The sequence below is a fragment of the Labeo rohita genome, chromosome 5, assembly GCF_022985175.1.
Source record: "Labeo rohita strain BAU-BD-2019 chromosome 5, IGBB_LRoh.1.0, whole genome shotgun sequence".
Classification (NCBI taxonomy): Eukaryota; Metazoa; Chordata; class Actinopteri; order Cypriniformes; family Cyprinidae; genus Labeo; species Labeo rohita.
In genome coordinates this window covers 28,270,325-28,288,709 of record NC_066873.1, presented here as the reverse complement: position 1 = coordinate 28,288,709, position 18,385 = coordinate 28,270,325, and the positions used below count along the sequence as shown (strand labels likewise).

Below are 18,385 nucleotides of genomic sequence, written 5' to 3'. Positions count from 1 at the left end.
TTCCCGGCCAAACAAGGGATAAACTCCGTTTATCCGTTAAACTCAAGGTCTACCGATTAAGCTCTAAAAACCTCACATGAAGCCATCATCGCCAAAATGCACTGCTGCTGACACAAATCACTTTATTTGAATTCAATGGAATAACAGGAAACACAAAGAAAGTAATCGGAGACGATACATCGAAATGCCTCGTACAAAATGACTAGTCTTAGTATTATAGCTGGTGTAAACTCTTGGAAATCGTGTGCCTTCGTTTTGGGTTGGTAAAAAAAAAGGAAAATAAATCCTCAACTTCACAAAATGACCGTACAACACAGCGCATAATTAGCTATATTTCATAAACATGATTGTATACCGCCAAGGAAAGCATATTTTAAATCGATATGCTAAGCTCTCTCAGTATCTAGGCTGCTTATTTAGAGGAATTAAATGATATTTGTAATATTGCTACGTAGTAAGGTACACACGACACTTCGGTAAAAAATGCCATAAAAGGAATAAATAGGAAGAGTAAAGAGGAACTAATTAAAGCCTGATTTAAAGTTGATTTCTTTGTTATTGTTGTAATTGTGATGAATGCATGTCTCCTATTCGAGCAAGTAGAAAATCAGTCACTACACAGGTAACCAGAATAAACTCCTGAAATTGACTAAATTGTAAACAGGAAAATCATAACATTTGTCAAGGATTGTGCATGATCGCAAATGCAAAAAAATCAAAACTTGTGTCATTTACATTGTTGATGAAATATTGCTAAGAAGCTGGGAAGTCTGCAATTCTAAAGCCACCACAATCATTTCAGTGATTATTAAAAAAGCCATTTCACTACAAAGATTTTACTTTCTGGCCCCCAACACACACTTGTACATTAGAGCAAACAAGCTTTATAAAATCACAAACCCTGATTGTAGTCGCAATAACAGCAGAGACATTAGGCCAAACAGTAGTTTGTGAATCGAATGCCACTCATTCACCTCTAATGAAACGTGTAGCCAAGAGAATATAAAATAGGACTTCTGAAGCAAGAAAGACTTTTGCAATAACATGTCATTCAGACGAAAGAAAAACAGACATTCTTTATAAAGAGCCATGAAATCTGCATGCAAGAACAAAAATACAGGGAATCAACACACATAACATTATTAGGCAGTGCCATATCTTCAGCATTGAGTTACAAACTGACATACCTCCATGACTTTGGACATAAATCGTATACCTGAGCTGCAGGACTAATCTAAAATTGGGGATTCAAAAACACATCATCAGGTTCATTATTCCTGAGGGAAATTTATTTTGAGAAGTGCTTCCCCTGAAACTCAATATATAAGAAACAGATTGCTTTTAATATCAGTGCTCATTCCTTAATTAATATATGGAAGGAAAAAAAGGAACTACCAATGTTGTACTGATTGTTCATCATCAGTAGTAGTACCATAAATGTTGAAACTGCTAATAAATAAATTTAAAAGAAAAAAAAAAACACAGCCTCTGTATAAATTAAAATCAGTGCAGGTCATATGCGGAACTTGTGATATTACCTTACAGCCTTTTCTAAATAAATGAAGATGCGTTTGATTCGACCTCGCGTTATTCGCTGTTGATTTCTGTCAATCCTGAACGGTAAACGCTCTGTTGTTAAAGCTCATTAATGGCAACCAGAAGATGAGCCGTCTAGCCACTCTTGAGAAACGTAAGAGAAAACGATAAGAAACGGCTGTCGTTACAGTCGAAGACATAATCACAGTGCATATTGACTGATTTGGAGTTATTTCTGAGAAAGTGGATGTCTGTGCTGCAGCTGTTGATGGACTTTGTCAGTTTGTAACGAAAATGAAATGATTGAGTAACGTGCAATAGTACAACCTCCACCACATCCTAAAAAAAAGAACACATTCAGTCAGAAAACATTCCAACTCAAATCTCCATTGCCTTTCAGACTGCTAACAATTCTACTTGCAGGACCATTGTCAGGTGGTCGAGCTTTTGGTCAGGCGCTGGTTTCCTGTTTGAGGCGTTGGCTGCGGGCCTTGTACACCTCAATCAGGAGGTCTTTCACGTACTGGATCTCTCGCTCCACCGATTCCGCCTTGTCCCGTAGCTCACGGTTTCTACCCTCCAGACCGTGAAGCTGCTCCTCCAACGAGTCCAACTCCGCTCGCTTCCTTTGGCGATACCTGTACCAAAAAAAAAAACCAGTCGGTTTTACTTCCAGAAGGTGTGGTCTTCTAAATCCGTAATGCCAGCAGGCATTGTAGTCTGAAGCATAATGCAATTTTGTAAAAGTGTAACCAAATTTTCTGTGCCCACTCATCTAGAATACAATTGGCACCACTGTGATTGTGAAAATACTCTACCTGTGAGCTGCAGTTTTGTTCTGGTCTCTCTTCTTCTGTTTGCGTTCACCATGCTGCCCTTCGATCAGTGGCACCTCTAGGTCTGATTTCACAATGCAGGGGTCTTCTTTCAGCACACAGACTCCTCTGGCACACGGGGACCCCATTTCAGGTCCGTGGCGGTCACCGCTCAGGCAGTCGGGGCTTTGGCCTTCGAGAAAGCCACAGTGGAAGTTATGTTGCCGGTGGATGTCAGCGCTCTCCGCCTTTACTGGGTCATTGATGGCCCCGAGGAAGCTGTGGTAGGCCTCTTCTTGGGACGTACTTTGGAGGAAACAGCTTTCGTTGGGTTCGCTCTTCCAGGGGTTGCTGGCCTTTACATCGCTAGCACCATTCTTGGCTTCGCTCATCATCTCCATCTCCGCGCTTCCTCCTAAATTGACTTCTCGGACACCGTACATCATCATTTCTTCTTTCTTGTGGGGAATTTGAACGGGTCCGCTAAAGTTGTACCCGGCGGCACCGCCGGCCTTGCTTGCGCCGACGGCCTCTTCCGTGTAGCGGCAGTTCTTCTCCTCTTTGGGTAAAATGGCGCACCTCCTGATCTCCACCGCGCTGCCTAGGCAGTAGCCTTTGCCTACCACTCGTTCATCTTCGGCACAGCTGTAGCTCCCACTGGGTGCAACAGCTGAGTTACCTGAGGAATTTCCTTTGGAACTCCAGATGCTACTCTCGTAGCCGTCACCCACCCTCACCCCATCGGAAACTCTCTTGCGGCTGCAGACGTTGCTGTTGGGGCGGCTGCAACTGTAAGGGGCATGTCTGGGAATCTTGGTACGGCCAATGGGACCCCCACAAAAGCTCAGCAAGTCAAGTTCCCCAGTTGCCAAGGTAACAAGTAGAGGGCTGGATTCGGATTGGTTGGAAGTAGAATATGATGCGTAGGGCAACTGGTAATACGACGGTGGACCAACTGCCGTTGGACCCTTGTCGCATTTGCCCAGTTTGGAGGCTTTTTCTGGGAGTGGGTCAGACAGGAAGTAATCCTCCAGCTGAGCAAGCTCCTCTTGCAGCAGAGAGGTCATGACCTCCAAATCTGAGGGCACCTGGATGTCATGCTGGAGGGGCGAGGGGGGAAGGGATGCATTGGGGGAGGGAGAGGAGTGAGGGGTTGGGAGGTAAGAGGAGAAATCTACTTCTTCCGTCATCCAGTCACTAAGACCATCACCTATGGGGAAAACAGAGGTCAACATGTTAATCACTGGCCTAGAGACCCAATGTAGCACAATCATTTCAACCAAATAAACAACTATTCCAGCAGCATTTTAACAAACCAATTAAAAAAATACAAATCGCATCTCAGCGTGCTTACTAAATCCAAAATGCGCAAGGTAGCATTAAGCGAGCATGTTATCTACAAATAATAGAAAATAGATCCACGTTGGTAGTTTTACTCACTGTTCAAGGAGAACGAAATGTGCTGCAGTGCGGTGCCCACCTGAAACTGGGAAAAATAAAAAACTGTATTCACTGCAACTCACCAATTAAGTGCTGGTTCTCCTCTGGCCCCTCCCCTCTGCGCCCCTCCGATTGGCTGTGGTTAGCCTGTGGGTGAGAGAGAGTGAGGGGGTCTGCCGGGCAGACGAGTAGAGTCTTCCAAATGGGTGCTGACATTGTCATCATCCTGTCCGTTGGTCCTACGATTCAAACGTCCGAGCTTACAGTGCACGATAGAGAAGTTTGAGAGTTGAGCCACAGAAAACAGGGCTTGGTGTGCATTATGAAACCTAAAAAAAAAAAAAAAAAAGGGAAAATATGATGAGGGACGACGCGTTGAAACGCATTGCCTATGGAGATTTCGGTGTATCTGGTATCGAGACGACACTATCACACCAACCGTGATTCTTCAGTTGCTAAAGTAGGATGGAGCAAAAGGAGGGAAAAAAAATCATTATGTCCTAGTTGGTGGGACTTTCCATTCTAAACTTATCCTGGCTCTCCTAAAATATCTAAATATATCTCCAACTGACCAGAAATCCATATTGTTCACAATACAGTGCAAACTGAGTAAATTAAGTATAACCCCCCCCATTTCACTACAGCATCAGCTGAGACACACTGGTGATTAGCGAGGGACCAATTTAGAAAACTACCATTCTTCCATCCATCAAAGTCCCTCGTGCCCACTTAGGGGAGTTCTACTGAGATCCTAGAGAACCAGGCGAATGCTCTACTTGTGGGAAATTTATTAGCAGCCTAAATACACAAGACACACACAAATGTAAAGCTTCTCAGGATCATATTTTGGAGCAAGTCAATAATAAATCACAAGAACTTTGAAAAAATTTCTTTTTCATTTTCAAAAATGTAGTGATGACTTCTACCAGTTACCTGGACTATCTTTATCTTTTGTTTGTATGATGCAACCTAAGGTGCCTCCAAATGCTCTAATAACCTTTGCATCTACAGTCATGTCCAGTTTGTTTACAATCTAAGGTCAGACACCGAAGAACATTTTATGCTGACAGAGTCATCAGAGACGACTCTGAAAAAGGATAAAGAGCAAAAACAAAGCTTTCTTTCTAGCTTTTTCTTTTGCAATCAGGCATCCTAAGTCATTTTTAGCAGCATGGCAGGTGCGTAGGGTGCAGACGTCTCTGAACTGGTTGTCTGAACTTGGCCAGCACGTGGGTTACAATCTATGACGTAATGCCAAACCAAAGACAGCAATTTTTCGTGGAAGCTTTAAAAAGGACACATGCTTTTTCGCAAAGTGGCATCTTTTAAGAACACAAACAACATGCGCTGCATGCAGCATGCAACTATGCATTAATGTGAATGTAAAAATAGACAAAAGAAAACCCTTCTCCATGAAATAATGACAGAAGAACCTGTGTTGCATCAGCACTATTGTTTAAACAAACAGGCAATGCATCTGTTTAATACAGATAATCACTTTATAAAAGCTGTTAAACAAGCAAGTCTCACTTGAAAGTGCGTAAAAAAATAGAATGTGTGTCAAAAATAATTTAACATGTGCAAATGCTCATTAAATAGGTCATATTGATTATTCTGGAATCACTTGTAAAGTTGCAAGACTGTGCAGCAGCGATTAAAAGAGCTGAAAGGAGTTTCTAAAACTTTTTCCAATAAGACAGCAGTGTGTATAAAACATCGCCTGAAGCACTGTTACAAGTGACAACACTCTTAACAACAGTTAAACAAAAGCAATACACCTAAAAAGTACAAAGCCCAAAGACAAAACAACAACAGCCTGAACAAAAGAGCAGAAAGTCATAAGTTGTACTTACTCCATTCTTGCTTAAATGTTTTGGGCTTGGGGTGCGTTGCAAGAGCAAAGCACGGCGTTTCTTTAGGATCGAAGACTCTACTAAATTAAAAAGCCATGTCTCCTTCGGAGTGTCTAGGACTGAAGTGCTGTTGGTCTTGCTTTGTTGTGATGGAGTTGATGACTGAGAATCGGCTAATTGAGTCAATGCATCAGGTCACCCACACCTAGCAACCAGCTGCGTCACGCGGTCAGCCCCCAGTGCTATAGATTCCTCCGCCCTATGGATGTATTGGTCGAGATAAATTTCACACTTCGGGCCGGCGAATACGCCCACAAGAATTAAGGACTTTCTCAACGACTTCCGAGAAAACGCAAAATCCCGCCGGCACGTCCCTTAGCTTAAAAACACATTGGTTTTGAGGCTCTGAGAGAAGAATATGCAATGAAACCGGCTGTTCGCCAGAGTTTGGATGATTATCATACAGTTGCAGTATCTGGTTATGCATAAAATATTCATATCGTAACACACACAGCATACACTCCCGTTCAAATATGTATTGTTTCACAGGGACTACTTGATTTCTTCTAGCGAGGAAGAACACTTTCTGCTACCCAGGAGATACGTGGCTGTTGTTGCAGGTTAGTTGCATCAGCGCTTCAAGCTGCCAGCCAATTCGCTGGCCGAACCGAACCTGTCGTGCAGCCATTGGCTGGAGAGGAACTGTTGTGTTCTCTCATTGGCTGCCGCCGGAGAGACGTTGCTTCCCAGTGGTCTTCGGCTTTCCACTCTCCGTGCACATGTTTCACGTAAACATCCCGAGAGCAAATTCTGAAAGTGGTTAAACTTTCATGTCGCGGAAGGGCAGTTTACGGAACTTTACTGACAAAACATTGTAACACTAGTTGTGGCATTTGCTGATACGCGTTTTGGAGCTTCCCTCTTAAAACGCTGTACTTTTCGGTTCAGCTGAGTTGTAGGCTACTAAGTCCCATTTAGACCGTAGGGTGATTAAATTGTGTAGTCTACATTCTGTAATATAATACGTTTGATAATTACGCTTAGATTTATTATTGTTTCATGTAATAAAGCTGATAGCTTATTTACATGTTTACATGTTCCCTTAATTAACCGACACTGCAGTTGCTCAGAAGAGATCTAAAAGCGTCTATAATAGTTTAAACGAACTCTGTTTACGTATATAGACTACTATAGTAGTGCATGTAACAGGTGGCGTCTTTAACGTCATTATTTCCATTTCAGCATCAGCTTTTCTACAACTGCCCGTGGGAGAAGAGGATGCTAAATTCTGCAAACGAGCAAAACACAAACACTATCTAGCGGGAGAGAGCAAAGATAGTCTTTTATCTATTGTTTGCCATATTTTGATCCTTCTATCTGAACTTCAGAAGGACCGGCGCTACATTATGCTGAGCTATTCAAGTCATGCGCGGTCACAGTGAGACGAGACAAATTACCCTCATAGTACTCATAGTACATCTCGTTAAATTCTCGTTAATAACGGTTTTTCAAAGAATCAAGCTTTGTTTTCCCCCCTCAGCAAATCCTAAAGCTGATTGAAGGAGCTATGTCTTCCTGTTGCTATAGTAATAGCGAACACTGCCCCCTATTTTAGACATGTTTTCTGGTTGCTGTTGCCATGGGATTTGCAACGAGCGCTCTCGCTCCCTCTTTCGGCCCGTGTTTTTCAGTTTTGTCTCTGTTGAATTTAAACGACACTCCTGAAAAGTTACTTTAGACTTACACAAACATAACTGCAACAAGTGTGTTTGATTAATCGGTTTCATTGAAATTACTTTTGTCGACACGCCCTACGCAGTCTGTAGACTGTCTGAATGTTAAGTTGAGTTGTCACAAGTGGCTTTTTTATTATGAGCCTTAGCTTTTTGGATTAAGAGGCGATGTGTAATGGAATTGTGAGGGGATAAACATCTTACAAAAACGGGGAAAAAGGCCAACAGGCGGAGAAAAGTGTAAAACTGTCAGGCGGAATATTCCGCAGCTTTTAGCCGAAGCGAACGTCTTCCTCGACTGAGGAGAAATTGATTTTATTTACACTTAATAGCCGTGCGTGAACCAAGATGACACCTGCTTTCTCGAGGAGCAGTCAGAGAGCGACGGGATCAAAGAGGGGCTTCTGAAGGTACTGTGATACTGTAATTCCTCTTGTGAGTCGGCTCAGCCTCGCAGTTGTAGAAGTGAGGCCTGATGCAATCTTCGTGACCGCAGTCGTAACGTTGAAGAGACTGAGATAATAATGGTTGTTGAAGTGTGGGATCTCTCCCAGGAAAGCGCTGACTCTCCCAACTCGCCGTGTCTTAATTGGTCCGTGGGGGCGCCCTGTTTGCGCAAAGCGTGAGAGAAAGTCAGCAGTACACACACACACACACACACACACACGGGCACCTCAGCCACAGACTGCTCCAGTGCTGTTGGGCCATCATACTTGAGTTTCTGTTTGTATTGAGATTTTTCCACCTTAAATAGCTGATGTTGCAAATAGAGATGTAGGTCCAGGCCGTGGCGTTAATTAATCACAGCTTTTGAGGATTAAAAACGCTGGTTGGAGTGATAAATCTGTTCCCCTCCATAAATCCAGCTGTCCATATGTGGAACAATTAAAAGAAGCTCATTCAAACACGAGATGCAGTTTTTACGGTGCGTGTCTAAATCGATAAATACTATTAAAAGCAGAGCTTAAGATTTTATGTTTGTTTATTTCTTTTATGTACTTTGTTTTGCTTTTTAAAAAACAAAAAAATCCCTCTCTGGCACTCTGTATGTTAGTCAGAAAATAAGTAAGGAGTGGGTGAGAGAGCAAACGCACCATGCCAAGTTCATGTATAGCACACATTAGTAACAGTTACATCACAATTTCATCATCATCTCCTTCTGAATTCATTGTTGTCTTTTTTTCATTCCCTTCCACGAGCGATCAAATCGTTTCAAGTTTCCATTACTTGCTGTAACTTTTTTTTAGCTTTATAACATCCAGCAGGAATCACCTAGTAGAAATCTCAGCAAAATTACTCTCATTTCCCACTGAAGCGCCGTATCGTGGGAATCGGGATAAGCTTTCAACAGGTTTCAAGAGGTTTGACGACCCCCTCCCTCAAACGCGCCCTATTTAGAATAACAAACTTGCAAGATAATGTGACTAATAACCCATGTTGCATGGCGTGAACTAACCGCAGTCATTTCACTGACTGTTCCTTCGGGAGCGCAAGGCAGCGTTAAACTTGTTTGATTTTGAGAAAGTGCATTTGTCTGGCGCTTCCCGCGGGACGCCGCTGTGTTTGGGGTGCGTCTCGCATCTCAAACTAAAACACGAGACACTCAAGGACAAACTCAAGGAGTTGGTATTTTCCCCACCCCTTGTGTATTAGTATTTTTTTCCCCCTGAATGGTTATTATTTACGTTTATGTGAATTTACGTTTGTAAACACCGAGTGTTTCTGAACGAGCGCGGCGCGTACTTTCTGTGTGAAGATGCTCGCTGGTTCTCATGGTTGGATTAGGTCGGTTGATCACGGCTTCAAAGTGGAGGGCTCTCGATTCCCCAGTGGCTCCCCTCAAATGTCTCCGAGTTGATCTTCACCACCGGCTCAACAGTTGATCATGTCAGCTCAGTCCCTAGCGATTTTAAGCCACAAACCTTCCCCTCTTGCTTTGATATGCGAGACTTCAACTGCTCTTTGAAACTCACAAGATCTTATAGGTTTAATTAGCGTCTTTGTTGTTTGTTTACACGTTGCGTTTTTGAACTAAAAGCGACGTTCTTGTTTCAATTTGTTGTTAAGAATTAGCCTGCCGCTCTTTGCATTTATTATCTTTGCTAGGTTGGTTCCTTTTGCTTTTATGTTGCGTAATTGTAAAGTGAGATGAATTAGCATCAAGTGATAAATTAATTGGTGAGCCTCTGCTGGTGGAGACAGATGGCATCATTATAACGCTGATGACATTTGTAGTTGCATTTAACTGTTGTGGTAATGACTGGGTGCGAGGCAGAGAGGAAAACAAGCTCAGGGCCCCGGGGCCTCAGCAGAACACAGAGCGGAACGCAGATCCAGCCCTCGCATCTGGAGCATGAAAACACGCGCTGGAGCGGTGAGACGTGACGAGTTGCGCCCTCTACCGGGCACACGGAGAAAAAACAACCGCTTCACCGAGCGCTCGGTTTATTCTCTAAACAAAATCCCTCAAATAGAAAAATACAAAAAGTGTTTTAAACTGAAATTGTTTCTTTGTCAAAGTCTAAAAAACACACACTGTTTGTTTTACATTTGTTAAACTTTATACCGTATGGGACTTTCTTGGGAAATTCCCTGATCGTTGTTAACTGATGTCTGGCTTAAGACGTCTGTTCTGCGGTTACAGTGTACAGTCATTCACAACTGAACCCTCACAATAAATGACAGTATGCATGCGGAACTGACCCCCTGCTGTCATAAATTTGATCTGCCGGTTATGTTTTGTCTGTTAGGCAAATACAGCACTGGCTATAGAATAATGGTTTGTGCAATGCAAGTCATATCTACATAGAGTCAAACCAAAATTTATTTAGACACCTTCAACATTTCTCACATTATCAGTTTATTTGCTATAGTTTAGAAAATGGTAATAAAATGACAAGACCTCAGAGTTCATGTGTCAGAACAAATTCATCTTGATGATGTCAGATAACTTTGATAGAAAGGTATGTAGTGGATTACAATTAACCAAAAGTTCACTGGTTAGTATGACAGTATTTACACATTTAACAATACTTTGACCAATTACCAAGCAATGCTTAATTTTGTTCAGCCTGTGGTGTAAAAAGGTCACATTAGCAATTAAAGAGAAAACACTTACGCAAAACATGGTCAGGTCAGTGTGTCTGAATAATTTTTGGTCCCAATTTTACTGGTAGTCCACTGCAAAATATGTCACAGTTTACTTTATTTTGCTATCCTCACTTACATTAATGAACTGTAGTGTCCTGCACCCACGGGTAAAAAATATATAAAAAATTATATCTGGTGTCTAAATATTTTTTGGTTTGATTATATTAGTAGGTATAAAATATTATGAGAGGTTCTTATTTTGTATATTATTTAAATGATCAAGGTGGTTATACCAAACGATTATACATTGTGTTAAAACAGGACTTGTTATAACACAGGAAAACTGTCATAGAGCTTATATCTTAATAACTATAACATTCTGAGTTGTGTTCAATTACAAAATGTTGATTCATTTTCTCTTCCCAACTAATTTTTAAAATGTTAAGAATTTAGTCACATCTGTTTAGTAAACAAGTGAACAAAATAAAACCACACTGAGATACATTCAGATTTAGAGAGTTAGCTATATAACAATGTTTCATCCACGTATACAATTTCATTATATTTGTTTTGTCATTTATTAACATTAGTTAATGTATTAACTAACACGAACAATGAACAATAGATTTATTACAGTATTTATTACTCTTTGTTAATGTTAGTTAAAAAATAGTCGTTCAGTTAGTTCACAGTGCATTAACTAATGTTAACAAACACAACTTGTGATTTTTAATAATGCATTAGTAAATGCTGAAATTAACATTAAGATTAATAAATGCTGTAGTATTGTTCATTCTCAGTTCATGTTAACTAATGAACCTTATTGTAAAGTGTTCCTATTTGTGACCCAGGATTTTTTTAAAATGAGATTTATACATCATCTGAAAGCTGAATAAATAAGCTTTCGATTGATGTATATATTACATCAATAGAAGATTTGTTAGGATAGAACAATATTTGGCCTAAATACAACTATTTGAAAATCTGGAATCTGTGTGTGCAAAAAACACTGAGAAAATCACCTTTAAAGTTCTTAGCAATGCATAGTACTAATCAAAAAATGAAGTTTTGATATATAGAAAATATCTTCATGGAACATGATCTTTACTTAATATCCTAATGATTTTTGGCATAAAAGAAAAATTGATAATTTTGACCCATACAATGTATTTTTGGCTTTTGCTACAAATATACCAGTGCTACTGGTTTTTACAGTCCAGGGTCACATTTGTTTAATAAAAAAAAAACTATATATATTTTTCTGTTTCTTTTTGTATGTTACATTTTTTCCTTCTGCATTTTCATTAATTGTCTCACTACTTTAATCAATGAACTGCATTTTTTTTTCACCTGGGCAATACATTTTGCATTCAAGACCTTACCGTTTGTCTCTGTAGAAATTGACTTTTAAAAATAAACCAAGCAGCAGAGAAATACTCACTAGAGTAAAACGTGTGACATCCAGCTCAGCTCATCCCTATACAAGCACAGAAACCCATATATTTTGTTAGACTTTTTTTATTTGCCTCTGAGTATATGCTACTTGCTTGTCAAATGAAAAAGTTAATATTTAGAAATACACTGTTAGTGTCATAACACTGAATTATCAAAAGTTCACACTGTTCGTCTCATTACAGAGGATACCAATAATCTGAATAGCACAATACACAAAATATCTGATTATAAATCATAGTGGCACATCCACACATTTTTTTAAAACCCTGAAACAAAAGATGTGCAAGTCAGAGTAACACATATCAACACGGGTGAAGCTTTGGCAACACGAAACCTGTCGGCACAAAAGTACCAAGATCTCAAAAACAAAAATATTTACTGCACTGGTCCCCTACCAAATAATCTTGTATGATAAAGTTACAAATCAGGTAGCAGGCATAGAGTTTTTAGTTACATGTCTGAGCACCTGAGCCGTTTGTTTAATAATCTCTGCAGGAAAAACATTATACATGACAGCACATGAAATGCGGTAATCTTTCATAGCAATTCAAAATGTGAACTCTGCCTTTGCAGCTAAAAGAGATTATGACTGCTATCACGTACTATTAAGTTTAATCTCATTGTAATCATATAACTGCACCTAAATAACTAAAAAAAAGTACTAAGTGTTGGTAATATATTGATGTATATACACCTGAAGACTTGGCACCATAGAGATATTTAAAATAAAAAGTACTGAGCATATGATTGATTTAAAATGCCGTAAAATACTGTAAGCTCTGTCTCCTGTCTCTGTTTTACAACGATACAGAGACAAACATTCTCACTCGTTCCACCTATATATATAATATATATATTTTTCAGCTACTCTTTTTAGTAACATAAAATCTGACCATCGGTTGCACAATAACACGTCGTCATCAGGCCAGCCTGCATCCAGTTCTTCTCCTGTCACGATGACAAAGAAATCAGTCAGTGCTGCCTGAAGTTTTTGAAACACACTTTCGCATATGTTACACGTCCTGTTAAATGAGTCCTGCCTGTCTAAGATCACTGCAGGCAGAATTGCATCCGCTCTCCCTCAGGTCATAAACTGCGTGTAGCCCTCGGCACCCGTTACTATGACGTCCATCCAAATGCGCATGGCCTCTGGGGACGGAGCCACCATGAAATAAAGTCGATCGTGAGTCTTCACGCAAAAGGTTAGCGAAGGATTCGGACTCTGTAAGGAGAGAAAAAAGACAAAGTGTGCGTTAAAGTGCGAGAAGACGGAACAGCAGGGCAGGAAAAGGCATGTCGCTGAAGTGAAAAAAAGAAAGCATGACGAAATGTACATGAACATGAAGCCGCCTTTGATCTCTTTTGCCTTCTGCTGTAAGAAATTCTCTTTATAAAAAGACGCCTGTCTGTTTAAACTTTCACTATGTGCTCACCAAAGTTGCTGCTGTAGTGTGAGTGGTGTGGAGCTTGATTTGTTGATGTTGACAGTAAACAAGACGTGTTGAAAAAGCACATCAGTTCACTCATTACCTTAGTTGCGCTGCGCAGGTGATCGTAATACACCTCTTCTATGGCTTGGAAGTAGATGACACCTTTCAGTTTGGTCTCATGTTTATCTGAGGAGTAAAAGTCATGAGGAAAATGAAAACAAGAATTGTTTTGAATAAAATGATTGTAGAGATTCATTAAGAAGAGATTGCATTTGCCAGATCATTTTAGTAATACATTTTTAATATCTTTTCTTCCACACTGGAACTTTTAAAAGCTTTTCCACAGGGATCGAACAAGCACGTAGTAGAAGTGAATCCTAGCGCACAGAGCGATTCACCTAAAAGCATTGTCTGTCTCAATTTTACACTGTCTGCCACCCACTGCAGCTTCTCTGACAGACTTCCCTTTTCGCTACTTAGCGCAAATTAACACCTCTCTTCAGATCGATTCTATCTCGTAGATGATTTGAAACCACTGTTTTAGGTTTGCCAGGCTCCAGCGAGCCTCCTCGCACCTGTCGACGCTTAAGATTTATTACTTTGCCTTTCGAAGAGTTTGATTTTTTTTGGCTCGCCTCTATTCGTTACACAAATGTGCTTAGTAATGGGATAAATTGTTTTTGTTTCATGTTTTTGAAGAGTTGTAAGTGCAGTATTGTTACTCAGAACTGAGCCAGGGGTAAATCTACACCCCCATCCCTCACAAACGCTGGGCTAGAGAAAGTATTGCAGTTTATTTCATCATCATCATCACCATCATCATCATCACTACTAACATGGGGAGTGAGGGGGTGAAAAGGCTACACACATGAGCGAAGCACATGTGTGTGAAAAGAGAGCGAACATCTGAAAGAAAGACAAGGATGATCGGAAATCGAGCGAACCGAGACAAAACATTTCACCAGAACTTGCCACCTTGTCAATGCCGTCGGATTTGTTTTGTTTGTTTGTTTGCGTTTAACCTTCTTAATTCTTCTTTTTTTTCTGTTTTCACCTTGCATATTTTGAATTATATCAAGCAAAACCAGAAAAATTATGTGCTTTCTTTCTGACTTAAATCCAATAAACTATCAATTTGTCAGAAAAATAATTACGTTTAATAATTACATGTAATTAAAAAACAAAAAACAAAAAAAACAACCTGTACTGAATTAAAAAAAAAAAACATTACAGACTGACAAAAATCAGTGTCACAATCAGTGTTGGGGAGTAACTAGTTACATGTAACAAAATTATGTAATCTATTTACAAAATAAATGTAACTGTAATCTGTTAGTTACTGAGGAAAAAAAAGTGTAATGATATTACAATTAAAAGTATAATAAATGAGTACAAAAGGGGGTTACATGTGAATATTTTCACACACATAAAGATTTGATTGATTTCTTTTTCCAACTTGCAATGACTGCTCTAAAATATGAGAAACCATTGCTTTAATAGATAGGACACGTTTATTCGTTAACAGTGTCCTATTTGGGTTTATGTATATGCTTTATTTTTTAAAGATTAACTTTTTTTCCAGAGCATTGTTAGATTCCAGTGTCATGTCCTTCTCATAGCTATGCAAAGATTTGATTTAAAAAATAGTATTATATCTATTTTACAACAGCGTTTTAGTGCCACGTTAAAAAGAAGAAAAAAAGATGAGATTAAAGTCGTAATTTTGAATTTGGTTGAAATTAGGAGAATAAAGTCGAAATTCCGAGAATATTTTCAAGAATAAGGTACAAATTCAGAGAATAAAGTATAAATGTTTTGAGAATGTAAATCGTACCATGGCATGTGTCATATTTGCAGATACAGTATGGTTGGAAATAATATTTCATGTGTTCGATTGCATTCGTTATTTGTACTGCGCCAGCCCCCCGATAGCAATAAGCTTTGTGCTTTTGGTACTTTTAATATAAAAGTCTCAGCTTTCAAAATCAGTTTTATAGCGAAATACTTTGTCTTACAATAATGTGTTTTTCAAGATCTTGTGCGTGACAGATCGTTGTATTCATGTAAATCAGTTCATTAAATTATACTATTTTCTTTGTAAAAATTTCACCACAAAAAATGTCCACAACAAATTTCCTTTTGAGGACAATAAAGGATACTACTATTCCTCACATGTATTTAATTAAAAACAACAATAAAACTAAAGGTTCTAAAGGTTGAAGTGGGCTTCAGATTGTTAACATAAGTTACACCGTTGTCTTTTCTTTGGTATATAACGGTAAGTAACTATTCACAAGCTGTTTTTTTTCACTGTATAATACAGTAAATGATTGGATATAATATTTAACATCTTCCATTCATTATTTGTAGCGTGCCAGCCACCCAGTGATCGCAATAAATTTGTGCTTTTTGCTTTTAATATAACAGCTCATCTTTTAAATTTTGTCAATTTTATCACAAAATACAAATTATAAATGTGTTTTTCCTCTTTATTTCAAGTTTATAGCAAGATATAAAAGTGAAGGAACATCAGAAGGCATGAAAAAAAAAATCAGTATAGCCTAATTTAATGAAATGAATGTCTCGTTATTGTAATCGGAAAGATGATTGACTTGCATGGTGCTTTACCTGAAGCTAATACAAAGATCTGTCACGCCACATTAAAGAGTGCGAAAAACATGTTATTGTAATAGACATATTGTTTGTATTTTGCTATAAAACTGACAGAATTTGAAATATAAGACTTTGGAATTTCTCCCGGTGCTCCTAATCCATCTCCTAAACATTTCGACTTTATTCTCAAAACATTTCGACTTCATTCTCAAAACATTTTGACTTTATTCTTGTAATACTTCGGCTTTATTTTTTGTAATATATAGGATTATTCTCGTAATATTTCAGCTTTATTTTCGTAATATATCGGCTTTATTCTTGTAATTTCAGCTTCATTCTTAAAATATTACATCTCGTAATCTTAGATTTTTTTTTAACATGCCACTAAAACGCTGTCGTACTATTAAACTATATCTTGTTATGATTTTAAATCAGTATTTAACCTCAGAACAATCTCAAAGTAAAAAGGTGTTAAAGTCTGATTTTGTGGTGGCTGAACTTTAAAATTACATTTTTCTAATATTAATTCAAGTGATGAAGGATTTTGGGAAATCTGACCGTAATCAGTGTTGAGTACTACTGTACCCCCCCTGCCTGCTTTAAATGTTTTAAAATGATTAACAGTTGAAAACATTCATTAGAAATAGAAAAGCAATCAAAAAAAAATCAAATGTAATCAGTTACATTATTAAGTAATTGAAATAGTTACATTACTTATTATATATTAAATAGGGTAACCTGTAATCTGTAACCTATTACATTTCCAAAGCAACCTTCCCAACATTGCCGACAATTTAATCCGGAATAAATACAACAATTATCTTACCTATGTAATAAGAAAAGGTCCTTTTAAGTCGATCAAAGACAAACCAGCGTTTTCCAGGATTTGATCTTGCCGCCCATCTTCACAAGATGGCCCTTGCACATTTTCTCTGTAACAATGACATATGCACATGTGTCCACGCAGTGGCCTGACGACTCCACATGAGAACGCAGGTCAAACTCCTCTTTCCGAATAGGCAGGTAGCGAGTCATTGGACGAGCCTGAGGAGGGCAGAGCTCAGATTAGCTACAGTCTCAAATATTTCCATTGCACATAACAACAATATATTTCATGGAAGTATACCATAAACATTCTGATGTTGTGATCTCTAGAGAAATACAGTACAGTAGGCTAATTTCATTGTTTTGGTTATGTCAGTTATCAGTGTTTAAAACATTGCATGTCCTACTGCCCTGCCCTTCCTTGCCTCTGTCTTACACCCCACCTCTTCCTCCCGTCTTATCTTCTTTCTACTGTCTCCCTCTCACCATCTGTCTGTGTGTCTCCTCTCATCCACCTGCTGTGCAGAGCTGCTCTCTGTGCATTCATGCCTCTCGTCTGGCCCAGTCAAGCTGAGCCAGTGACCTCATAAAGACTTTTAAAGAGCAACTCAAAACATTCACTGACCTCAGAGCGGCACCAGCGAAGCGCACTGCTGTGTTCAGAGTTGTACGCAGACAGTGAGACTGTCTGTTCGAGCGTGTGTAGGCGCTTCTCTGCTGTGTGTTTCAAACACTGCTATTTTTAACACTAACATGGTGTTACATTTTATATGCACATTACATTATGCTAAACATTTTAGTTAATGCTTATTCAGCTACTTAGAAATGTAATAAACGTAAAGGGCTATTTTCTGCATGTTATGCCACACTGATTTGACCGAAAGTTCTTTAAATATAGGGCCCTATGATTTCCAAGATGCGTAAAATGCAGACGGAGTCGTGAAATCCAGTCATAAAAATGGAATTTACTGTATAACGCGGAATGTCACGGAATTTGCCAAATTCTGAATGAATAAATAAGAGTTGGTCAGTGCACTTAAATCAAAACCTGATATGAACTAGTGTCTGTGAATATTAACCTGCAAAAATACTATTTAAATATGAATTCTGCAATTTCATTTACTACACACATACAGAAGCGCACATGACACTTGCTGTGTTTTCAGCCTCTGTTGCCTCAATGTGTAAGTACATGAATACATAAATATAATATCCAGAGCTGCTCTGTGAGTCAATTCATGAGCATTTTACCATTTAATTTGAGAAAAGCTACTGTCATATCATATACAAACAGAAACTTAAAGGTCTTCACAGCAACCCGTCAAAATAAAACTTCAGTTTAACATATTAAATATATTAGTTAATCTAATGGTAGTACTACTACTTATAATAAAAATATCATTACAACATTATAAAAGTATTTACTGGATTTTTTTTTACTAGAAACAAATGTAAATGCACAACACAGAAAAAGAAGTAAATAAAATAATAGTAAATTAACTTTTTAAAAAAATCAACTAATTAGAGATGGTTTTGATTATTCAAATTTTATGAAAGCATTAAAATGGAATCCAGAAAATGAATGGACACAGAAT

General features: G+C 38.7%; 2 protein-coding genes across 2 annotated transcripts in view; both read right to left on the bottom strand.

Annotated features, from left to right (window-relative positions):
• Positions 1 to 88: 88 nt before the first annotated feature.
• Positions 89 to 6,191, bottom strand: atf5a (activating transcription factor 5a). Its single transcript, XM_051110991.1, has 4 exons — positions 5,645 to 6,191; positions 3,875 to 4,120; positions 2,355 to 3,561; positions 89 to 2,174 (listed from the first exon to the last, which is right to left on the bottom strand). The coding sequence occupies exons 2-4, from the start codon at positions 4,014 to 4,016 to the stop codon at positions 1,988 to 1,990; spliced, it is 1,536 nt and encodes a 511-aa protein (XP_050966948.1). The 5' UTR covers positions 4,017 to 4,120; positions 5,645 to 6,191; the 3' UTR covers positions 89 to 1,987.
• Positions 6,192 to 12,089: 5,898 nt separating this feature from the next.
• Positions 12,090 to 18,385, bottom strand: part of phldb1a (pleckstrin homology-like domain, family B, member 1a) — a 56,519-nt gene continuing 50,223 nt past the window's right edge. The window contains 4 exon segments of the mRNA XM_051109849.1: positions 12,090 to 13,144; positions 13,453 to 13,538; positions 16,792 to 16,844; positions 16,846 to 17,009. Of these exon segments, the coding sequence (XP_050965806.1) occupies positions 13,004 to 13,144; positions 13,453 to 13,538; positions 16,792 to 16,844; positions 16,846 to 17,009 (444 nt within the window). The 3' untranslated portion in view covers positions 12,090 to 13,003.